The 25,586-nt window shown below is 41.1% G+C and overlaps 1 protein-coding gene and 1 long non-coding RNA gene across 13 annotated transcripts in view; one reads left to right on the forward strand and one right to left on the reverse strand.

Annotated features, from left to right (window-relative positions):
- The window catches only part of Rbfox1 (RNA binding fox-1 homolog 1), a 1,556,838-nt gene that overhangs the window by 927,925 nt on the left and 603,327 nt on the right, over positions 1 to 25,586 (forward strand). For all 7 annotated transcript variants that reach the window (XM_031361868.1, XM_031361950.1, XM_031361938.1 and 4 more), the window contains one exon: positions 16,608 to 16,649. In XM_031361868.1, coding sequence (XP_031217728.1) covers positions 16,623 to 16,649 — 27 coding nt within the window. In that variant the 5' untranslated portion in view covers positions 16,608 to 16,622. The remainder of the gene's footprint in view (positions 1 to 16,607; positions 16,650 to 25,586) is intronic.
- The window catches only part of LOC116084779, a 78,353-nt gene that overhangs the window by 39,454 nt on the left and 13,313 nt on the right, over positions 1 to 25,586 (reverse strand). For 4 of the 6 annotated variants that reach the window (XR_004116262.1, XR_004116259.1, XR_004116260.1 and 1 more), the window contains exons 4-7: positions 24,201 to 24,313; positions 23,053 to 23,192; positions 13,153 to 13,235; positions 4,121 to 4,410 (exon numbers count right to left, since the gene is read on the reverse strand). This is a non-coding gene — a long non-coding RNA (uncharacterized LOC116084779). Of the gene's footprint in view, positions 1 to 4,120; positions 4,411 to 13,152; positions 13,236 to 23,052; positions 23,197 to 24,200; positions 24,314 to 25,586 lie in introns of all 6 variants that reach the window. The other 2 variants (XR_004116263.1, XR_004116264.1) reach the window with 2 other exon arrangements.

Genomic DNA, 25,586 nt, shown 5'->3' on the forward strand with positions numbered 1-25,586 from the left:
CCAGAAAGTGGGAGAGGGCAGGGTGGCAGGCATGGGGAAGGGGGAGGCAACAGGGGTTTGTTCTTGTTTTTGTTTGTTTGCTTTTTGGACGGGAAACTGGGAAAGGAGAATTTACATGTAAATAAAGAAAATATCTAATAAAAATGGATACGATTTAAGAGAAAACAAAGAAGAGAGGGAAGGAGAAGTAAGGCAGGAGAGAGAGGAAGGAAGGATAGAGAAACATCAGAAAGGAGGGAGGGAGGTAAGGGATAAGGAAGGAGAGGAGGAGGGGGAGGGAGGAGGCATCTAGGGAATGGAGATTCAGTCCTGAGAAATGGCTTTGTATCTGCTCATTGCTTGGCAGGGCTTCACTGCCTCAAAACCTGCAGAAATATTGGAAGTCAAGATCCAATATAATAATTGGCTTACATATCTGAAAAGGGATGGCTACACGCTTCCATTTCCAAGATTCATTAGCGTAGCTCTCCCCATAATAGAAGGGCTTGCTCTACCTGTAAGCCATTTTCTAATCAAACTGGCACAAGGTCCATGCTCCACCTGTGTAAAAATGGGCTGCTGTAAAATTGCTCTGCCTTTGTGGAGGCCAGGAGTCAGATGGAAAGGATTTGTTTTCTGTTGACACTTGATCATGGACTCTGTCCCATCACAGTGAGGAGCCCTCACTTTTTAAATCCCACAAAAGAAGACTTTGATTCCCATTTGTGAAAAATGACCGACTCTGGATCTTTGGGTTCCTTTGAAAATGTGGACCAGGTGTGAGTTATCACAAGGTTATCACTAAAGGCCTTCTAGGATACTTTGCTTGGTGATGTGGATATGGAAAAGTTGTATCGTACAAAGCATTGTAGCAAACAGATGCATCCTGCAGAAGTCCTATAAGATGATGTGCTTGCTAATGCTGGTCAGTTCTGAGAGTAAGCTAGTGGCCTCTCTTTGGTGTAGAATATGAGAACACAGATACCCCCGACTCTGGGAAAACCCTCCGCGTGCTGGCTTTTTCTCTAGTTTAGCATGCACATGATTCCCTAAGGTGTCTCAGAATATCCTCATTCCATTGATCTGGAGATGGGTCTGGGACAATTCATGGTCAATGAACTTCAAGACATGGCCGTGATACTGATGTACAGCTTCACTCTGGGGATGAAGGTTCACTGGGACACTCCTAAAATAACCTATGCTTAAGATTCTGCCACTTCCCTTTGCTTCCTCAAGCACCATCACCCTCTCTGTGCCCCAGCAGTCCATTTATCCTAGTTAGAGGGCTGTCCTGCTCCCTCTGATTATTCCTCACCACACTGATTACGTTATTCACTTAAATTAAATAAAATGCACCCTATCGAATGCACAGCACACAAAAGAATATTTATTTGAATATTAAGTACAGATAAGGCTTCCCCTGGGATTATTTCAAGAGCACATTTTCAGGATTTAATTGCACAGCTTTCCTGCTCTCGGTTGCTTTCAGAGTGCTCCTTGTGAAAATATTTTCTTTCTGAAGGTAAAACTCCACTCTGTTGGTTTATTATTATTATTATTATTATTTTAGATCTGAAGAGCTCTCTGAGCTCCGTCATTACTTCCAGTGTCTAATTAATACTGGAGATGACAAAGCAAACAGCCAGCTGACCTAGATTCCTCAAGTAAATTGCCTGCAAATTACAGAAATGCCTCCTTGTCTTTTGGACCTTTTGATATCCTCATTCTTCCTGCAACTGTTCCTTCAGCTTAGGGGTTTAATGACTCAGGAAATGTTTGTTTGTCTTCAGGTGCCTTTTCAGAAAGAGCATGTATCTACATGTGTGCCTAAGTGTACACACACACACACGTGCACACACATACACACACAGAGAGAAAGAGAGACAGAGGGAGAGAGAGAAGAGAGAGAGAGGAGAGAAAGAGACACCACACATGTGCACACACATACACACACACACACGTGCACACACATACACACACACACACGTGCACACATATACACACACACAGAGAAAGAGAGACCGAGGGGGAGAGAGAAGAGAGAAAGAGACACATGTGCACTCACACAGAGTCATACACATTCACAAACACACACACAAATATATATCATACACACATACACACAGAGAAATGCATAGAGCTAAATTTTACACACACACACACACACACACACACACACACACATGTGGCAAGAGCAATCAGCCTCGATTTCTGAGAATTGAAGAGGAGAATGAGAAACAGCAACCCTCAAGCTTCCTGGATTGCACAATCACTCCCACTTCTTGAACATGGCATTCTTTAACGTCCTAGAAATCAAGACTAGAAAGAGCTCTCCAAGCTGTAAAAGTTTCTTCATGTGCTGAAGGCAACACAGCTCAGAAAGCCAGTCAGCAGATGTCCACCTCAGGGCCTTAGATGACAATGCCACTCATGTCACTGCTTCATCTGTCTGGAGAACTAGTCTGCTGGCACACTGCTCATCCTCTTTTTATTATGTAGCACAGTAGTAGCTACATAATTTCTTTCTGCTGACATTGTTTCTGATCCATGGACATGGGCTGTTAAGATCCTAGCACACAGCTTTCTAGAGTACCCATTGATTTGCGAGACGCTTTCTTCCTACTGCTCTGCCTGTGGCCACGGCATCTCAATACCGTTGTGGGAAGAACAAGGCACAGCAAAAGCAGAAGTGATGCAGTTCTAATTTGATTTCTGTTTCTGTGATAAAATACTCTGATAAAAAATGACAGGTGATAAAGCGGTTTACTTCAGCTCACAATGCCCAATTTTAATCCATTATTGTAGGGGAAATCAAGGCACATCTAATGGCTAACCTCATTATATCCGCAATGGAGAGCAGAGGGAGAATGGATGCATGCTCATTCACTTTCTTGCTAGCCTGTGCTCAGATGCCTCCACTCTTCCACAGATCAGGATCTCTTTGCCTAAGGAATTGTGCTGCCCACAGTGAGCTTGGCTTTCCCACATCAATTAACTTAAAAAGATCCAAGTTCCCTCACAGATACTCCCACATGCTAACCCCATACAGAAAATTGCTCACTGAGACTCTCCTTCCAGACAATTGTAGATTATACCAAGCAGATGAATAGAGCTCACCATCACATTAAAGCTCACCATTGCATTCAAGCTCATTATCACATTAAAGCTTACCATTGCAGTTGTGTACCACTTACTTTCTTGAATTGAAAAGGAACTAAAAGAATGTATTCTGTGTGCTAGGGGCTTTAATAGTTATATGCTTTTTACATTTTAAGTACTTTGCAAATATGAATTCATTCAAATTCATGTGTGACTGTTTGAGGAACAAGACAGGCCCAGGTCAGAATGTCTGTCCCTAAGTTGATAAGCAGTGAACTTGAGATTGGAACCTGAGAAGCTTTCTCTAATGTTTGACTCTGATCACGTAAGATGTTTCATACATGTCTGCCCATTAATACCATCAAGCTGTTTGCCTACAGAAGCCATAGTCTGTGGGTCTAGGGTGCATGTATTTAATTGGGAAGCAGATTATAAAATTATTAACTCTGATAACAGTTATCATTAGAACATTGTAACATCCAATGAGAAAGAAACAACAAAACTAGTCTAGTTAAAGCATCTTAATGTGAAACTGTCTAGAGAACCTACATTCTACCATAGTAGATAAATGCAAATGATATGCAAATAGCCCACCTGTCCAACCTGACTCTTTCCTAGCTCTAACAGTGGGCAGGGAGCATGATGGGAAATCTGAATTGTGATATTCATGCTGCAGGAGCTCTGCTCTTCTCTGGCTGTAGGGTAATGATGGTCCCGGGAGACTGGTCCAGGGAAACCTGCCAAAGCATTTTAGTCCTGCAAGAGATTTTCATGAGTATTGTTTGAATATTCTTGGACTGAGCAAATGGCTGTGGTAAAGCTTGGAGGGGGCAATTATAACCCTTGATTATGAGGAAAAGGGAAGGCAATTGCATCTACCACTGAAACAAACAGAAGTCACCTTTGTCATGGCTGATAAGTGTTTGTTCCAACTCTCCTCTGCCTCAGTTCACAAAATACCTTATTAAATCTACAGAATTAAAATATGCCTGGGGTGATAGTTTATTATTAGGGTAAATAATAGGCAATATGTTTCCCTCACCTTGAAAGTGATTGGGTGCAGAGACATTCTCTGGCTTAGCTCCTGAGGGCTTTACAGGTCACACCAGCTTGGAGCTGCCCTTTTGTTCCAAGACTGGTATGCAGCCTTAAATTCAGAACTCCAAGAAGGGACTTCCTCGTAGTAAGTAGATGGGTGCTGGGTGGAGGCAGGGTGAGTCAGGTCCTATGCACTGGTTTTGGAGGGCAGCTGCTCTTCATTTAAGGTTGTCTGCTTCATCTTTCTTCTTGAACATATTTGTTTCAGACCTGGGAGACTTTATTCTCTGATTACTTAGCAAGCACATGAATGAGAGAAGAAATATAACAAAAATAATTGGTCTGAAGCAAATGTACTTAAAACCTGTGATCTGAAGATCTTTTGAATTCTAGGGGCATCCTGACTCTAGTGTCCCTTTAATAACAAAAAATATACACATATTTTACTCTACTTGGTAACTTACAATACAGAGTTAAGAATGACTCAAAATATCCAAGGGTGCTACTTCCCTCCCAATGTAAGTACCATAAACGTCCAAGTACCCATGCATCCAATCACTGCCAGCATCCAAGCAGCGGCAACATTCAGATACCATAGGCATCCAGTGTCACAGACTTTAAAGAGCTGCAGAGGGTCTGACTACTCCTTACTGCCTTCCAGGTGCCTCACCACAGGCTTGGTGCTAAAAGCTACTCAGTCCATTGAGATTTTGAAACTTGCTCAATATTTTCCTGAAGACTGTGGTGATGCGTTTAACATCTGGGCTTATGCATTCTCATACATCAAAAGGTTTTGTGTCTTTTTGTGCTTAGAATGTGGTCTTACCTTACCTTGCCTTCCTCTTTCCCTTCCCTCATGTATTGTATTTCTAACCAAAGCACACAAGGCTTTAGTATTGTATTCTAGTTCTCCCCATTGCTGAAATGAGAATAACACAGCAGAGCTGAGCTGTGTCCTATCCCTACTTTGTTCTCCAGAGGCACTGGAGTTAAGTACCAGTGAAGTACTCATGAGCCAGAATTGAGCTGATTAATGATGGTTGGCTTGACTCACTTTTGTGCTTTTGTATTTTATTTCTTTTTAATTGATTATGTCTTACTTTCTGTTCTAAATCCTAAGCATTGCTCACCGTTAAAAACTTTCCATCCTTAAAACAAAAATAAATAGTCATTGGAATAGATGACAGCATCTCAATTTGCTGACCAAACATAAACAATCCCATCTTTTACCAGTCAGAAGATATACTACATTGCTGGATATATATTTTAAAACAATGATTTGTCTACAGCCAATGTTGACTAAAACTCTGTTCAGGGGTTTTAGATCTTCATAAATTTGAGAATTTGAAAAACACTCCACCCATTTCCTCAGAAGTCAGACTGAGAAAAATGAATTATTTTGATTTTAAGTTGATATAAATAATGTTATTTTCATACTATAGAAAATCCATAGGGATTAGAAATGAAGGCTCAGTGGATAAGAGAAGATGCTATGCAAACATGAGGACCTGCATTCCACTCCACATTATACACATAAAAATCTGGGTGTGACCAGTATGGGGGATGTAGATGACTGGAGGGTTGCCAACAGATCATTGAAACCACCAGCCTGTTTCAAGTTTCAGTGAGGAACCCTGTCTCAAGGTAATGAGATTTCTGGCCTTTGTATATGTGCTCATGGCTACAGACATCACACATACCTCCTCCACATCCTTTGGGTACTTTAGATCTCCAGAATGGAGTAATGTCTCATAAGTTTGTCTCCCATTTGCTTAGAGGCTCAATCTTCTGCAGGCAGTATGCAGGCAACCAAAAGAATTGTGTGATTGCCAGTGTGATGGACGAATCCTGCCCATAGACAGCTCTTAATGGCCCTCTTTATCATCATTTGACTCATTGCACCCTCTCTTTCTCAGAGACAGGGAAGCATCATGCTTCAAGTATAGCTATAGTGCTTTTGATAGTACTGTTCTGGGGGGTGGCACACCAAGTGCTGAGTCTACCTATATCAGTCAAGTGGATGATTGTCACGTCCGTCCTTGCTCAGCAAAAAAGATGCGACCCGAGAACTCTTCCTTTAGCAGTTTATTTCAGGAGCCTTTTAACAATGTTTCTCCCTCCTGCTTCTCCCTCCTGCTCCTCCTGCCTGCTTCTCCTACTTCTGGCTTCTGCTTTCTCCACTCCTGCCTCTCTTGATCCATTACTTAAGCTCCGCCTTCCTGCCATCTAAACTCCACCTTCCGGCCCACCCTCGGCCGTTGAGTACTCCCAAGCTTAGCCAATCCCAATGGACCATGTAACAAAAGCAGATAGGTCACCAGATGCGGAAGCAACCAATGGCAGCAAGCTTAGCCAAATGAGGGCTTGCTTATGAGACCACTCGCTCTTGGAATAGCTCTTCACAGATGATATAACCCAAAATACAAGAAAAGTACAAGAAAAAGGCAAAGCATGCTTTACACCCAAGGTCCTTTGGGACCTATATTTACAGGGAATTCTACATAGTTTCAGAAGAATTCATAATAATTACTAGGATAGCAAAGCTGAAAAATGCACAGAACCTCCCATTGATTTGATTTATCGAGTTTTATGTTGTTAATCTTCTGTTGCTATCCTTAAAAATGATTCACAGTAGTTCTTAAAACTGGACTCTCCAACATCATGTACTATAAACAAGAAGACATGGACATCTATTTGTCCATTCATTTATCCTGTGTCTTTGACTCTTGCTTTCACAAGGCAAATTGATCTCCACCCAATTTCCTCTTACATTTGACTCTTCTCCCTTACTCAATTATTGCATGTCCATAATCCCCATGAGCATTCCTCTCCTTTTCTCTCCTGAATATTTATTTGGATTATTCCCCTGTATGCATAGTCTGAAACACAAAATAGAAAAACATGAATGTATTCTTACACTCTCTGAAGCTAGGATATTCCTTTCATTATGTGCTCTGAGGACTTTCCTAAGTTCAGTCAAAAATGTTTTATGTGACAAAATTGTCGATGATATCTCCATGTTTTGAAAGAGATGGGCAGATCCTATAGAGTTGCCCCTGTGTATACATGAAAATATATGTTTAAGGCAATCTCACTCTGTACCCCCAGGCTGCCTTTAGCCTTGAATTCTTCCTGCCTCTGCCTCCCATATACTGGAATTTCAGGTATGTGTCACTATACTGGATCCCTGCAGACCTAACAATTTCTTTTCTACTGCCTAAAGCAATAGCATCCAGAAGATGTTCAGTATCTATGTAGCAGTGAACAGATAGTTTTAAACATTCTAAGCACCATCCTTATGAAGAGGGAAGCGCCAAGGCTTGGACCTCTGGTCCTCATCCTTACAGAGCTAGCCTAATTAATTGAGAGACAGACAGACAGAGACAGACACACAGACAGAGAAATAGAGAGACAGAAAGACAGAGACAGAGGGACACACAGGAAGAGATCAGAGAGAGAGGTGGGAGAGAGAGAGAGAGAGAGAGAGAGAGAGAGAGAGAGAGAGAGAGAGAGAGAGGCTGGAACTGAGACAGGAAGGATTGAAAGATAAAGTTCAAAGCATATGAAAGGGAACTCTTGCACACTGCTGGTGGGAAGTAAATCCGCTCAGCCATTGTGGAAATAAGTGTGGGGATTCTTCATTCAACTAATAGTAGCTCGGCTAACCTTACAGTATGGTCAGGTTCAGCTACACCACTCCTGGGTATTTAATCTCTATTCAATATATTTCACAAGTACTTGTCCATTCAAATTTATTTGTAGCACTATTCACCAAAGATACATTCCAGAAAAATCCTTACATCTCACAAACAGGGGAACTGAGGAGGAAAATGTGGCCTCTGCCTGATATATTATATACGTATATAGAAATGTATTAAGCCATAATGAAGAGTCAAGGTATGTCTTTTGTGGGAATAGGTGCAAATCTAAACCAGTCTCAGAAAGGTAAAAAAAAAAAAAATATTACGTTTTCCTTTGTTTGAGGACATCCTAGATTTCTTGTACAGATATATAAAACCATGCAGCTGTATTTAACAAGAAGAAAAAACATCTAGGGAACAAAGGGAAGAGCTAGTAGCAAGGGAACAGAAATAAAGAGAAGAAGAAGGCAGCATGGATGGATAGATGGATGGTCCATGGTCTGAATCTATTATATACTTGGATGAAAATATCCTTCTGAAACCACGCACCATGTACAGTGAATATACAAGAGAGGAGATAATCAAAGGGCATACACACGCACACACACACACACACACACACACACAAGTGGGGTTGGTGAGAATAGCTGAGCTGAGCATCACCTTGCTGCCTAGCTGAAGACAGACGGTGGAGGAAGATGAATCCGGGCTATTAAACAGCCCCTTACACCCAGAAGAGCGAAAGGCCGCATGCGCTGCTTTATTGCTGCGGTTCTAACCTTTCATAAGCGCTTACTTGGCAGCCCTATTGAGAGTGGTATTTGATTCTGGAAGCATCTTAAAGGAGCAATGTCCGACCTTCCACTTTCCTTTTTTTTTCATTTAGGCCATAAAATATATTGGCTTTGTGCATTACTGCCAAGGGAAGGGAAAAAATGCCATGAGTTAGTTTCCAAATGAAGTGACATTTAGTGAAGTGTACATTTAAGGTATTTTTCAGGGCTGGCTTTTTTCAGACTACAGAAAAAGGGTCTCTTTCCATCACCCAAGGTATGAAAATTACAGGACTTTTGTTTCCCTTAAACATCCAGTCTTGTGGTGGAGAAATTGTGTGTGCAGGTGAGTGTGGAGACTTGATATCAACCCTTATGTTCACCCCTTAGGTTCTGGCCACCTTGTTTTTTTTTTGTTTTTTTTTTTGACACCCCCCCTGCTACCTTGTTTTTTGAGACAGGGTCCCACATTGCTTTGGAGCTCATCAAGTAGTCTAAGCTAGCTGGCAAATAAGGATGAGGCATCCATCAGCCTCTGCCTCCATAGCACTAGTATTCCCGAACCATGCTACCACGCCTAGCTTTTAAATGTGAAAACATAGTTTATGAGACTTGAACCCAGAGCTTCATACACTTTGCTAGATGAGCTCTTTCCATAGCTCCCCTGAAAGAGTAGGAGCCTTACCCGGCCTTGCAATGAATGCCTTTATAAGCCCTCTGAGCATGCTTGCACCTTGGTTGGCATGCTGTTGTCACAGAAACATGGCTGGGATTTAGCCACCTTTTCAGGATTGGGTCTCCATCCTTAGGAAGGGAGGAAAGAACAAACTCCAAACAAAAAGAGAAGACCCTAGCATATGTGCGTAGATGTCAAAGAGGAAAATAAGTTGACTCTGCCATGACTGATAGGTGTGCACCTTCATGGGTAGTAGTTGAAAATGATATAAGAGATATACAATACATAAAATTAGGCTGAAGACCTGAAATAGGATTTTATTGCCAGGATATGGATAGAACAAGCAAAGCCTTGAAGGATAATTAAAACAAACAGAAGAACAAACAAGCAAACAAAGAGCAAACTGTCATCACTCAAGAGAAAACCTGGTTATCCCTTAACTTACCCCGCAGTCTTTTTTTTTTTTTTTTTAGTAGCTTCATTGAAAAGACAAAGCTTTTTATATTATTTTTTATTCATATGACTATGGTTGAATTCTGTCTTTAATAAGTTCTGTAGCAAAAACATTATGGTATAGCTTCACCTTGAATGGCATAGGGCCAGCCTCTGCCTGGTAGACCTTTGTTATTTTTTTATAGACAGAACATGAAGTTTCTAGTCCTGGTTTATAGCATTGTATTTAATTAGTACAGATGAAAGCTAGCTCTAGCACTGAAAATTAAAACATGCACACACACACACACACACACACACACACACACACACCCACACCCACACACACTTCTGCTTTTAAAGCTCTGATATGAAGATATTTTCTGGTTATGAATGTGCCACCAGTCCCAGAGGGTTACTTGAGAAGGGTCCACCAGCACTAAGAAGAAAGCATTAGCAGCTTGCCCTATGCTACCTGCTTAATTGTGTGTTCTTCATTTAGAACCTGTGGTCTATTTATTGGAAGTTAATTTTTGTTTTAAGTATGAGGTTTGAGGTCAGAATCCCTTCATACATCTATGTGTATGTGACTGTGTGTACCCTTTCAATTATTCTAGCATCCTATGTTTGGCATATATTACTTTCTTCCCTTTTATTGGCACAGGTGCCTGGGATAGCATAGTTTGTTTCTAAGGCTGCTGCTGTAAGGATTATGATACATACATATCTCCCAGTCTCCAGATAATCAGTACTTCACCACTTCACACGAATGTCGGAATCTTAACACCCACTTCAATTATCTTGATTACGATGATTATTCCACTCTGTTTATACACAACAACCATCAACTATGTTTGCTTAATTTCATCTCACTAGCGATGGGGGAATACGGGCCCATTTCCTTCTGTCTCCACACTGTTTTCTCTTTGTGTTTAGCTGACAGGAAAGGAGAGTTACATAAAAGGTTCCCAGAAATGTCATTTCTTAAATTGACATCCATTAAACATATCTCAATGATCTCAAAAGCAGAAGACTTGGGTATTTATTTATTTATTTATTTATTTTTATTTTTCTTTATGTGCTTGTTGCACTCTGGGAGAATGTATGGTGCCTGGGTGCAGTATCTACAGAAGCCAGAAGATGGTGTTGGATCCCAGAGCTGTTGTTGCAGGCAGCTGTGAGGCACCTGACATGGGTTGGGGAACATTACTGGGATCCTCTGTAAAAGCAACAAGCACATGTAACCATGAACCACCTCTCCAGCCCCTAGACTGTGCTTCTATTTATATTTGTGAGAAACTTTAGTCTTTCTGTCTGTCTTCCTATGTTTTGTTTCCCGTCCCTTGTAGATTATCTCTGCTCTTTGGGAGACTTACTTCCTGTAGCAAAGGTTTGAGAGTAAGTAGTTCTGTTAGCAATGAAAACTTTCAGTTGCTTTCATATTTTATCTTTGTTTATTTATATTGCTGACGATGGAATGTAGGGCCTCACACATACCAGGCAAGAATTCTACCACTGAGCCATACCCTAGTATTTTCATTGAATTTAAGCTGTGGATAAGAAGTTATTTCAGCAATAAAAAGTGGTACTTTCCTATAGTTTCTTTGGTTTTATCTTTATTTTTAGAGTTTTAAAATTTTTTTTTTAATATTTGTGTGTGTATGGTGTGTGTGTGTGTGTGTGTTTTTACATGAAGTTGGGTACCCATTGCAGACAGAAGAGAACATTGGATTCGGTGAAGCTTGAGTTACAGGCAGTTCTGAATTAGCAAGGGTGGGACCTGGGAACCATGTCCACCAGAAGAGCAGCAAGCTCTGCGAGCCATCCAACCCCTTGCTTTTATTGATATCATTTATTTAAGTAAAACCTTTGTATTTATTTTTACTATTACTTCCTTATACAATTAAATCATCTGCCTATGATTGTTTCAAAGGTTTTTTATACGCTCCTAGAAATTCCTTTTGTGTGTGTATGTGGCTATGTGTGAGTGCGTGTGTATGTGCATGTATGAGTGTGTGTATGTATGTATGTGAGTGTGCATGATATGTTGGGGCTCTTTTTACTTGTTTTTTATCCCTTTATAGATCTTTTTCTTATATGTTACAGCTTTAAGTTTTATTTTAATGGGTTTGCTATGTGTACAAATGTGTACATCAGAAACTGTGTGTGTGTCTTGAGCCCTTTCTGCAGTTCTTTGTCCCTGATTGCTTATTTTATATACGAGTGTATACATATGTGTGTGAGTGTGTATGGGAGTGTGTGTGAATGTGTGTATGTGTGTTATGTAAGTATATGTTTGAGTGTATGTGTGTGTGAGAGAGAGTATATCTGTGGTTATGTGTGTGAGTGAGTGTATGTATATGTTTGTGTGCAAGTTCGAGTAGAGGCCAGTAGAAGCTGTTGCTTGTCTTTCCCTATCACTTCCTATCATTCTGTCCCTAAATCTGAAGCATGCCCATCAAGTCCCAGCCATTCTCCTGTCTCCCTCTGTGACAGTGCTGGAATTACACGCACATAGCCACGCCAAGGTTATGTGGGTGCTGTGGATCTGAGCTCAAGTTTTGAGTCATGAATGAGCAACAAGAACTCTTTTTTTCTGTATTTTTTTAAAGGAGAGAGAGTTTTTTCCCTACAGCATATGATGATTACGGTTCCCCTCCCCCAACTTGTCCCAGATCTTCCCCTCTCCCCCACCCACCCACTCAAATTTACAACCTTTCTTTCTCTCCCATTAGAATATATCCAGGCATCTATAAAGTAATAAAATAAAACAAGTTAAAATAAAAACAAGCAAACTAGTATAGGACAAAATAAGCAATCAGGGACAAAGAACTGCAGAAAGAGCTCAAGACACACACACAGTTTCTGATGTACACATTTGTACACATAGGAAACCCATTAAAATAAAACTTAAAGCTATAACATAAGCAAAAGATCTATAAGGGATAAAAACCAAGTAAAAAGAGCCCCAACATATTATTGTAAGACAAAAGCCTCCCCAAAATACCATTGATTTAATTTTGTGTTGGCTATCTAATGCTTGGCATGGGGCCTGCTCTTAAGTGTCATTTGTATACCCAGTGAGACTCCATGGAGAAAACTAATCTTTTCTTGCCAGTGGTTATCAATGGATATAGCTTCTGGTTGGAGATTGGGGCATATCTGTTTTCTCTCTCAGCACTGGGACCACATGTGACTTACACCTAGAGAAGCGCCAAGCATGCTACCGCAGGCTCTGTGAGTTCATACGTAGATTCTCACCCAATGAGCCCAGCTTCCAGCAACTTTGTCATGATTCTTTTTGGGAGGACTGGATTGTTTTTAATTTAACTCCTTGGAATTTAACAATTTTCTTGAACTTATGGGTTTCTATCTTTCGTCACATGTGATTTGACTGTTGAATCATTCATTTTTCTGCTCTAAGTGGATACAGTATATTCATTAATTTTCTGTTGCTCTAATAAAATATCCAGACAAGAGCAAGTTAAAGAAGAAAGGATTTATTTTGACTTACAGTTCCAGTAAGAATGGAGTCCTTCATAGCAGGAGGATGTGGAAGCCACGGCATGATCCACCGAATCCCATTTCAAGCACAGACTAGAAACAGAAAGAAAGAACAGGGAAGAGGACCAGGCTCAAAGTCCTCCCCGAGTTCTGCACTTCCTCCAGCAACATTCCGCATTCGAAGGTTCTGTAAGCTTCCCAAACAGCACTGGGGAAGTACTCCAAAGTTCTCTGGGGCCCAAGTACTCAAACACATGGGCCCACGGAGAGCATTTCATGCTCCAACTACAATGGAACAATTAGGAAAAGCAAGAAGCAGTGAGTGTATGCTACCTCAAAGGACAGCTTTTGATGTCATGGAGGTCTTTCCCATGGCTCATGCTGGACTCAGCCTGGGATTACCCAGAAGGGGACAGTAGTGTGAGGGGATGGTGGGGACAGAGGGAGGGAAAGAGAAAAGGAGGGCTCTCTACTCTCTGAGGTTAAGATTTCTCAAGATAAACCCAGGAAACTTCTCCTGGGACTTGTCTGTCTATAGGTGGGCACTCATGGCTGAGTTCTCCTGGGACTTGGCTGTCTAAGATCAATCATTATTGAGCTCTGGGCTCTCTTGGCTCAGCTGCTAAGAGATGGTGTGAGGCTGGAAAGGATGTCAGGCTCAGTCCTTGGTTCCTATTCTACTTACATCTTCACGTCCTCTCCTATTCTGTTTGCTGTTAAGTAGGAGCCCCCATCTCTATAGCAGTCACTGCCAATCCTTGCCCTTCTCTACCATGTACCTCTTCTGCCTGTTGATTTCCCTCTCTTTCTTCTTAAAGGATTACAGAGATATAATCTAAAGTGCTTATTTCAAGTACACTTGGACATACAATTTTCTGTTTATTTATATAGCTAAACTCCTTTACTTTTTGATAATTTGGAAAAATCTCTTCCCAATCTGTTCTTCCTTACATTTTCCTTTTTAATGACCGATTGAACTATATTTTGACAGAAAATAGGATCCATAACATTTGTACATTTTGTAGGGTTTTTTCCTCCTAAACTAAGGTGGGTTTTCAGTACAGTTCCCATATCAATTTAGAACTGTGGTTTATTGTTGATTTTCCCATTGTCACACATTACAGTTTTTATCAATTTATCTTTCATAAATAATATTGTGGTTCATTACTATCTATGTATAAGTTAGTCTCTCTCCCTCCTTTATTTCCATCTATTTGTTTTTCTTTCTTATGGTACCAAGAGTTGAACCCAGGAACTAAACATGAGAAGCAAGCCCTTCACATCAGTTGGGTGGTGCTTGCCTAATACTAAGTGCACACAGCCTAGGTTTGATCCCGAACACCACAGACACTGAGCCTGGTGTTGCACTGCTGTGTTCTCAGCCCTCAGGAGGTAGGTACAGGAGGATCAACAGTTCAGAATCATCCTTAACCACATAGCTAGTTCAAGGCCAGTCTGGGATATATGAGACTCAACAACAACAGAGCAAATACAATCAAAAGAGATCTCAGTGGTAATTCTAGGTGAAATGACCTACAATAGTACTCTATTATATCGCTATCTGTAGACTTCAGTCTCTGGTCTATCCTAAGCAAACATCCTTATTTTTGTTTTTGTTTTAGAAAAAGTAAAAAGGAACTTTCACTACAAAACACATAAAATATACATCAAGAGCTGGTTGCTAAAGCTTCTCATCCTTCAGTGGAGTTTCAAGGAACTCCCAGAACCCTGGCAAGGGCTGAGAATTACAAGATTTTACAGTGGTTTAAAGGAAAATAGTAAGAGACAATACAACCTGTCAATAATGCAGAACTTCATTCCATTTTGGCCATTTACACTGAAGGCTCATCCATCAGTCTTTGTCTGTGTTATAGGACCATCCAAACCTGGCTTCCTACGACACCTCCCTTTCTATCTTTGACTTCTGTGTAAGCAGCCCAATGCAAACACCTCCCTGGCTATCCCTTGCTAATGCATTCTGTTTTGCCTGTTTGGGTAACAAATCATATGGTCATTCTAATAAAGTCTCGTTGGATCATAAGAAAAGCACATTGGTAAAGCGCAAATCACACACCAGTGTTTGAAAGGGGAGCTACTAATACTTCATTCTCGCAGTGGTGACGGATACCAAATTGTGAGCAGGCTTTTTTCTGCTATAAGCCTTGGTCTCAGATTCTCCCCCATGTGGTCTGTCTAACAACCATCCCCAAACAGTCTCTCTTACTTCCATATGGCTAGGCTGGACCATCAAACCCCATCTGTTATCCCAGTATCTCAGAGGCTGTAGTAGAAGGATCACAAGTTGAAGCCCTGCTTGGGTGATGTAATATGCTCAAGGCAAGACAACTTAGTGATGTTAGTCTCAAAATAATGAGAGAAGAGAAGGCTAGGGTATAATTTATAGGGGAAGCACTTGCTTAACATACATGAAACACCAAGTTCAGACCTCAGCACCTCACACAAACAAAATTAGTAATTAAGAAAGAACTCATTAAATGCAAGCTGTTTTCCAGGACATGAAAATGATATTGTCAGCACTTGACATTGGGGAAAACACTGCTTTGGCTATTGTCTTCTCACACATAACCTAAGACAGCCTTTAGGAAGTCTGTTCTCCTATTAAATTGGACTGGAGGAATCTGTGAACAAAGAACACAACCCTCTTTCCCTGCACCTCTGAACCATTCCCGTAAGAATATTGCTTCCCTTTGCTGGCTATTTCTGCATTGTGCAATGCAGAATGATAGTGAACAGTCTACTGTCTGAACCTAGTGAAAAATTAATCATTAGTATTAATGCCTGGTATGTTTTTGAGCCCATCCATCAATAGTAACTCTTCTCTTCTGTTTTCCCCTTACCTTGTCCCATGTATGTGTATGTGTGATATGTCTATATGTGCTTCTGTGAGAACAGCTGTGTGTGTTGATGCACATATGTGCTTACATGATTGCATATGAATGGCCATTCCTGTGTGTGGAGAAGCACATGTGTGCTTCTATGTCTGTATATGTGTGGGCATCCCTGTATGTGAACATGCACATGTGTGCTTCTATGTCTGTATATGTGTGGGCATCCCTGTATGTGAACATGCACATGTGTGTGTCTTTGTAGGTCAGATGTTGATGTCAGAAATTTTCCTCACTCTTCTATCTTGTTTTAAGTATTTTTATATTTTATAATCTATTATATAGATATACACATACACATATGTATATGTGGACAAGCCATGGAATACCTGTATGTCACTTGTCAAAGTTGGTCTTCTGCTATCTCCATGTGGGTTCCAGCTTCTGAGACTTGAACACAAGTGCCTTTATGCGCTGAGCCATCTCACCTCAATGTGTACAACCAGTATTTATTTATCTGGGTTCCAGGGGTCCTGTTGAGCTGCTCCCTAACCTCCTGATTTTATGTTGCTGTTCAGTGGAACCTCCTGACAATCTCTCCCCTTTCTCTTTTCTGCAGATTTTGAGGCAACAGATGAATTGTGAAAGAGAGCAGCTGAGGGTACGTCTGACCTGCTTGTAACAGGCTTCCTGCTTCCTATTTCTGTATGATAAGCAAAATTTCCCTTGTCTCTTTCAAGACCTGGAGTCTAAATAACAGGCTTCATTTCAAGATGGGTAGAGTTGGCAATATTTATCCCAGCTAATTTTGTATTGATCGAGCTGGTAAATACAGTAGATCTTCTTTTGAAGTGCCATTATAGTATATATGGATTTTTGGATTTAGATTTGGAGATAAATATTTCTCTTGTGGAATTTGTTTGACATCACTAGACTCGTTTTATGTACAACATGAGGTCTAAGGAAGCACAAAGGTCAAGAGGACACCTTGCTGCCTTCTTGATGTGAGATCCTAGCTGTTTGTTGAGAGGCTAAAATGCACTTTTGCGATGGACTGGAGTTAGTTAGCAACACTTATATCAAGGGATTTATTTTTAAGGAGAATTTGAATTATCCATAGACTTTGGACCTTGTTATCATTCATATACATGGGTGACAAAGCCAAAATGCTAAACTTGATAAGTTATTCCCTTACTTAAAAGCAAGTTCCAAGATTTCAGTGCGTCAGATGTATGAAAGTTTTCCTTGGATATGATTTTTTTTTTTTTGGAGACCCCATTCCCCATGTCTTGATTGGATATCCTTATTGGCATAAGCTTGTGTAGAGTTTTATAAAATGTCTGGATTCCCTACCTCTGTGCGCCCTGTGTTCCCAAAGCATGTTAATATTTGGGGACAGAGTTTATGGTTATAACTGACCACTCTTTGATATCACTGCTGGGGACATGCCATTTTCACTGGACTATGCGACTTAACTTTGTCTTTTCAGATTGCTATGAAAATTAAAAGAGTCTGTGGCTTTTCAGAACAGCAGTCCTTGAGGAGGAGGCCTCAGGATCATGATGCTCTAAAGTGTTTGAAAAGAATAATGCAGTAAATGAATATAATGCTTCTGCACAGTGCTAGTTATATCTAAGGACATTTGCTGAGCCACAATCTCCAGGTTGCCAGGACTCCTAGTGTTCTTTCTATTTTCCAATTGCCTTTGTTATCTGGTTTGTTAAATCCTATAGCAAACAAACAATGGATCCACCTGTGTGGAACTGAGGTGATAGCCTGAGCTTTCTTTTCTTGTTATGGTTATGTGTTTTACAAAATGTCCCACCAAGGCTCTATTAATGATTCATCTCAGTCTACATTTACTCTAGCATTAGTGCCATTTCCACATGTGACAGCCACCAAGACATTTGTTGGTCTCAAGCATATAGTTGTCCTGGCATGTGTGAAGTACTCCATGGTATAAACTAGGGGTGGTAGCACATAGCTATGATTCTGGTACTCTGGAGGTAGAGGTGGGAAGAGCAAAAACTAAGGATATCCTTGGCTACAAAGGACTACGAGTAAGTTTGAGGCTACCCTGGGCCCCCTGAGACACTGTTTCCATTTCTATTTAAATGATATTTGCTTCAAGTTTTACTGAACTCTCCTATTGCTTTCTCTCTGCAACCTGAATGACTGGTTTATGCTAGTAAATAATGTATTGGAATTTCTGATTTCTCTCTCCTGTGTGGTTGAGTAGGATGGCCAGAAGTAGGTCAGTGCTAGATAAAGCACAGTGGCTGCTTCTGTCTCTAGGAGGTTTTGCTACAATCCTCAGAATTCAGACAGTCCTGAGTTCTCTTTTGCAAATGATGCTGCTTTGGAAAACAAGGGGTGCAAAGGACAAAGTTGGACTTGTCTGCGGTTTGAAGTGTTGATAGTTTGATGAAGGTATTGTCCACAGGGTGCAGGTCAGGAGCAAAGATGGTATCTTCATTACCCCTTCGATGGATCATTTGCTTGGGATCCATGTAGGTTCCAGGAATAACCTGGGCCCCCAAGCCCACCTATACCATCACAAATGGTTACTTTATTTGAGGTGATTGTTTGAGCTCTGGATTTATAATTTTAAATTAATTTGTGTTTTAAATCCATATGTACCACTTTGCAATTGATAAGATGAACTTTAAACAGCTCAATTTTGACACCAATGAGAATGTATTGATGTTTTCTCTTTCCATTTGACTCAGGGAACATCCTCCCTGTTATAACTCTGAGGTGTCTCATTGTCTTGTGTGCTGGGTCCTAGTGTGAGTGTGTATGTGTTCATGTAAAAAGCCAGCAAACAGCCATGGCTGCCCTTCCTCTGGTATCATGTAGCTTGCTTTCTTACCACGGGATTGGTGCTTATCAAGTAGGCTATGCTGGCTGGCCAGCAACTCCCAGGGATCTTGTCTTTGCCCCCCAAGCACTAGGATTACAAATCTGATACAATATACTGTTTTTTTTTTTTTTAAATCTGGATTTGAGGAATCAAACTCGGGTCTTCATGCTTGCAAGGCTTAATAATTGGACCTCCTTTTTAAAAGTTTGCATTGCAGCTTGAAACACAACTGCTGGCCCCAAATTTAATTTGGATACCAGACTGGCCTTGAACATTTGCCAGTCTCATTGCCTCTGCCTCAGCACTGCTAGAACTTACAGGCCTGGGTCACCATACCCTGCTCTCAATTTTGACAAATCAATCTTATGGATGGACATTTTCCTCTATCTTGCCCAATGACACTCATTGTCCCTCTAACTTTCTCTATTCTTCCTGAAGAAATTCAATATATTTCTGCTGTATCCCATCTCTTCCCCTCCTCTTGCCCACCCCTCCCCCTCCTCCTGTTATCTTTCCTATTCCTCCTCCTGCTCCCCCTCCTCCTGTTATCTTTCCTATTCCTCCTCCTGCTCCCCCTCCTCCTGTTATCTTTCCTATTCCTCCTCCTGCTCCCCCTCCTCCTGTTATCTTTCCTATTCCTCCTCCTGCTCCCCCTCCTCCTTCCTTCTCCCTACTTCTCTTTCCTCTCCTCCTCCTCTTCCCTCTCCTCTCTCTCCTCTTCCCCTTTCTTCTCCTCTCTTCTCCTCTTTCTTCCTCTCTCTCTTTCCTCCTCATCTTCTCCATCCTTCCTCACTCTTCTTCCTTTTTCATCATTATACAGAATCAATCCACTCTCCACTTTTTTTTAAAATAAACATTGTACTTTCTAGGCCTCTGGGTCAGTTCCACTCTGATCCTCCCAGATCCAAGGAAACCCAGTAGTCTTACCCTGTATGTCCAGGGATTGCAATTATCATGGAAAGAAGACCCCAGTTACTGAGTACACCAAGACTTATCTTCTCCACGTGGAGATGAGAGCAGAACAAAGGATCCTGAGAGTACATAAGATCCCGGGAAGTATGTGCCACACTGAACTTGTAACACAATATTTCTCAGCCTATGGAATGCTCACCCTGTGGGATACAATTTTCAGAGGACTGAACACCAAGTCTTTCAGATAGGGTGAATCATTTAGAGAAAAAGTTCTTCCTTTTCCAAGTCTTTCTCAATCCTTTTTTATGTCGATGATGATGATGAAGTCCTAGTTTAAACTAAAAGAGATTTAACAAGGCTGTAACACTTTCTAAGCTTTCTTTATAACAGAGTAGGGCGTGTGCCTCAGGCTTAAAGCCTGCAGCATCCTGAGTATCTATGCAGACTTCAAAAGCATTGTTTGCAAAATGTAGCAGTCAAGAATTAGGGGCCTAGAGCTACGCCCAGTACAGTAATTCTAAACCTTACATGGTTTGTAAATTTGTGGCACTGTGCATAGTTTTTGAATCCTCTGGACTTGCATCTCCTTGTGTGACCCATTGGAGACAATAATTGTACATATTTTGTAAGTGCTATCTGTGTGTGTGTGCGTGCGTGCGTGTGTGTGTGTGTGTGTGTGTGTGTGTGTGTGTGTGTGTGCGCGCGCGCACACACACACACACACATACGTGGACAGGTGTGCTTATGTCTAAATTTCTTCCCTCTTGTATATGACTGAGCAATTGACAGGAAAGAACTTAAGGGAGGATTTATTTTGACTGATGAGACACATCCATGATGACAGACAAAACATGGTGGCAGAGTTTGCTGTGTGACCTGCTCTTACATTCAGATGTATCAGAAAGCAAAGAGCTCTCCAGCTTGAGTGGAGCTGGTCCGTAGCTCTCAAGCCCCACCTCCCAGCAACACATATCCTGGAACCAGGCTCAACCTATTAAAGGTTTTGCTTCCTCTGAGACCAGCACCAGCAACTGAGAAGCAAGTGTAGGAGCCAGTGGGGACATTTCACAGCCTGTGTGTGTACAGAGGCTAAGTTGCTTAAAGCAAGTACTTGAATAAGAAACATTTTTAATCATTGTTAAATCTCAGTAACTCTGCTTTTTTTTCATAAAATTTGTTTGCAGTTACTGATAATGGTTTTCTGTTTGCAGTGGAATTCCAGGTTTCCTTGGCAAATGCAGCCATTTAGGTTAAAAATGAGTTGCTTTCAAGGTAAATATGAGCAGCACACTGTTACTGATTGCCCAGAGTTATGACAAAACCAGTGGTGGTTGAATGCAAACAGCTGAAGTTTGAGAAACACGGAAATCAGGGTGCCAGCCTTGTGAAAGATGTCATACAACCTATCTACATTATCAATATTTAATTTTCCAGTTAGAAGCCAGTCTCTCGTTTCTACAAGATACGAGAGTGATGTGGCTTGCAGAAATGCAAATTGCTAATGATCTTCTTGGCTTAAATCCATTGCCTTTATCCAGGCATCAGAGAATGAATCTTGTAGCCTGCCTGGAATTGAGCTATCAGGAGAGGCTCTCACCTCGCTCCCCCCTCTTTCACCATCCACACATGCCTCCGTTATTCTTAGGGGAGCAGAGCAGGAACTATAAAACCCCATGACTTCTTCCAAATCTATATTTTCTTGACTGTAGTTTCTGAGTAGCTCATTGTCGGAAAGCCTGCCTCTATCGAGTTATTTATTCAGGAAATATTTTTGAGTGTGAACCAGATGCCAGTCACTGTCTGTGCAGTGGAGATGTAATGCCATAATAAAACCGATACATTTCTCAAACTCTGATACCTTGCAGGCTAGCAAGAAAAGGCACACATTTGTCAAATAACTCCCTCCAACATACCTATGAAACTGGCAAATATCATATAAGCCCATGCTACACAGAGAGGGACAGATGGAAGATTCTTATGATATTGACCTCCATTTATCAAACTTGGTAGATTAGTGTGTAGCATAGTGGCCAGTACCTTTAGAAGTCATGTTAGTGGGGCACAATGTCCCAGACTGTGACTGCTGTGTATGAGTTTACCTTTCTCTTCACCCGCTGTGGTGTCTGCTTGCCAACAGTCAGTTGTATGCGTTCCCAGGGCTGCCTCTGCCAGCTGCGCTTGTTATTGTAATTACATTATTTAGTGCAATATTATGTAAACTGATGAAAAATGAGTGCAGTAAGAAAAAGAGCTGTTTCTATGAAAACGGAGTTAAATGCTTTGGAAACACTCTATGAAAGCAAGCCTCGAAGATTAGTTCAATTAACTATGGGCCAGAGGACTGGGGAGTATGGGAGGGCTGGGATGGTGGGGGATGCAGGCAGAAGTCTGGAGATAGTCTGCAGCCTGAATGTCTCTGAGATGTGTGTCTATGTTCTGATTCAACACTGAGCAAAGTCAGAAGAGATGCAGAGGCCTGGGGATATGAGTCCATTGTAAAGCACTGGACTTGCAAGTATGAAGTTCTGAGCTGGATCTCAGGTATCAGGGTGGAACCCTGGAGTGTGATTGCTCAAAAGTGGACCCCAGGACCATAGTGGCCAGACTGTCTAGCCCAATTGATGAATTGCAAGTTCATGGGGTATCCTTTCTTAAAGGAAATAGATAACATTACTAAGGATGACACCTGATATTTACTTCAGGCCTTCACATGGATATGTTCATATACGTGGAGCATGTGTACACATGTGCTCCAGCCTATATTCAAACACACACATACACACATGCATAAAATGAAGAAGTGATGCAGTTTGCAGTCACAAAGATAGTGAGTGGGGTCGAAAAGACTTGAAAGGCCAGAGTTTGGCTGTGGTAGCCCTAGTACAGGCTGTGGGGTCACTGTGGCAACTCTACAGCAATGGCACTGAATAGGAAGGCAATTCAAAAGGGAATTGTTGAGGCTGTGTTTCAATAAAACTCTACTTATAAGAAAAAAACATGAGCCACTATTGGCTGCTTTGTGGAGATAGAAATGTTATTGAGGTTTATAGATAAAAGCTATTGAAGGTTTTCTATCTACAAAGAAATCCTACAAAGAAAAGGCCTTAGACTTCTATGTAAGATCCACAAATTAAATGCACAATACTAAGTTTATGTTAAAACAAAGGTTGAAGGTATTTCTGTATTGTTTAGTAAATAATACCTTCCTTTAAAGAACTCTCAGTGAGCCATTTCCCCATTCCTACACAGCAAGCTGGGACAAGGGCTTGAAACAGAAAAGTGAGCTTACTTTTATGGTGAATCCCCAGTACTCAATACTTCATCAGTCTCCAAGAGAAAAGCAGATTGATCCCACATGACTTTGGATCTTCCATTCAGCACTTTGAGAGACCTCACAAGGAGGGTGACATTTGCCACACATGTGTGCTTCTGCCTGAAATCATCAAAGTGTTAATTGACAGTAATCATTACATTCGTCATGTATGTGTGCATTTCACTTCTCTCATATCTCTCTTTGTATAACATGTGTACATGAACATGGACACACATATACCACAGATTATGTGGAGCTCAGAGGGCAACTTTTAGAAGTCAAATTTTCATTTCTACCATGGCTTCTAAGGATTGGTCTTGAGGTATCATGCTGAAATTGCATGAGCTTTTAGACACTGAGACATTTTGCCCATGTAGATGTTCTTTACAAAGCTTTGATTGCTTAATTCTTTAGATTTTACTGTCTTCTGGAATGGTTTTATGCCCTGCCCATTTTTCACATTAACATCTAAAGTTTGACAGAAGCCAGACTTTAGTAGCTAGCTCAGATGCAAGCAGAAATCAGGGACAGTTGTGGATTTGCAGCAAGAACATAGAGAGCACAGAACTGAGATCTGTACTGTCAGCATCCCTACCTCTATACAAACATGATACATGCAATCCTGTGTGTGTGTCTGCATGTGCATGTATGTGTGTGCATGTACACATGTATACATACATACATACATACATACATATGTACATTCACATACATACACACACACACACACCTGGCAAAGATGTGCTTGCTTCAGTATTACCCAACTAATGGTCCCATCTTTGTGGATTTCTCCAAACAGAAGGGGTTTGTTCCCATTTAATGAGCTCTCTCCTTCCAGAAACTACATACATTCCATGTAGCTTCAGCAGGTTATCTCTAAAGCAGACCCCCATTGCAGCTAAGCATCCATAAACATGTACAAAGGTCTAAAATAAAAAGGCTATCTTCACAGAATGTTTTATTCTGTACCCCTCTTTCCATATCTCCTTTTCTCCCCGCCTTTGGCTGGAACGTTAACTGAATAGTACAAAAGATTGGATGCAGAAACCAAGGGATTACTGACAGATTTTAATTTTCCCATCTTCATTGTTGAACTGAAAATAAACAAATGCTCTGGAAGCCACCTTCCTTCATCTTTGGTGGCCAATTCTGTGACTGACATGTGTTCATTGATCTAGTCTTCTCTTCATCGGTTTCTGCTTCTTTGAGCCTTTGTAGTCATTTCCATACTGATATCCTAGGAATAGTCCAAAGTAACATCAGTCCCGTTACCCCTTGCACTCATCTCAACCCCTCCTTCTAGGTGTCATACACCTTCTAAGAGCAAACCTGTCATGTTTCTTATTTTATTATTAACCCTCATCAAAAGAATCCTAACAAAATGGCTAACAATGCTGACATTTCACTTTGTCGTGTATCTCTTCATTACATTGCCTGATGCCTCGTGAGAACTTGTCCTCCTTACTGTGCCTCAGAGTTCTGAATGCCATTCTCTATGGAAGGAAAAAGATCCTTGCCAGGACAGGAGATAGAATGGCAGTGATAGCTGTCCCTACTTAGAGGAGAGCAAATGAACCACTGGGTTTCAGTGGAATTCATACCAACAGGCATTGTAATAATAGCTTAGGCAAACAGGGACTTTCCTTTCTTGGTCAAGGCATGCAACCCATTTTCCAATAGTGTTCTTGGTTAAGCTTAGGGCCTCTACCTGCATAGGTGCTTCACAAACACTCTACCCCCCCTACCAAAAAAAAGAAATGAGTTCCTTCCTATCTTCCTATCTACTTGGTGTCTTCCCTTTATGATAAGTTTCCATTTAATCATGTCTTAGAGCATATCTGGGAAAGGAAGCTAAGGGACAGATCCAGTCTGAACACCCCCACTAGTTTGGGGGTGCATTTACAGTAAGACAAGTTGTGTCATCTAGTAAACTTTTAGGAGTAATATACCTATTTACCATTTTATGCCTATGTCTAATTGGATGTGCATGTGTTTAAAATCCCCACAAGCAGAGTGGAGGAAGGCTTGTATGACCCAAGTCTGTCCATCAAAACCAAGAATTACTCCATGCTCTGTCTCTTAGCAACCACTCCTCCTTCTTCTGGACCCCATAAAGAGAAACCCTATGGTGCCCATTGCCCAGTATGTAATCTGTTCTAGCATCCAACTCCTGAACATTTTTCCTTACTATTTTGCCATTTTTGGTATGGCATCTTTTTGTCTTCAGCTCTTGAAGACCCAAAGAGCCAGGAAATAGAGTGACTATTATTAGTAACACAATGAATAACACGGGAAGTCAACATAGTTTTTCCTGATTGTTTAGGAGGACCCCACTGTGGCCCTAAGACACTCTGGGAAAGCAAAGCTCCTTGCATTTCTTTATGGCCTGGGATCACTCTTATTTAGATTAGGCTGATTTTGTACATGAGCAAGATGTGCATCAAGCACAGCAGCCAGTCAAATAGTTTCTTCCTTGATTGCTGTGATAAGAAGCAACTTAGAGAAATAGT

This window comes from Mastomys coucha, unplaced genomic scaffold, assembly GCF_008632895.1.
Source record: "Mastomys coucha isolate ucsf_1 unplaced genomic scaffold, UCSF_Mcou_1 pScaffold12, whole genome shotgun sequence".
NCBI lineage: Eukaryota > Metazoa > Chordata > Mammalia > Rodentia > Muridae > Mastomys > Mastomys coucha.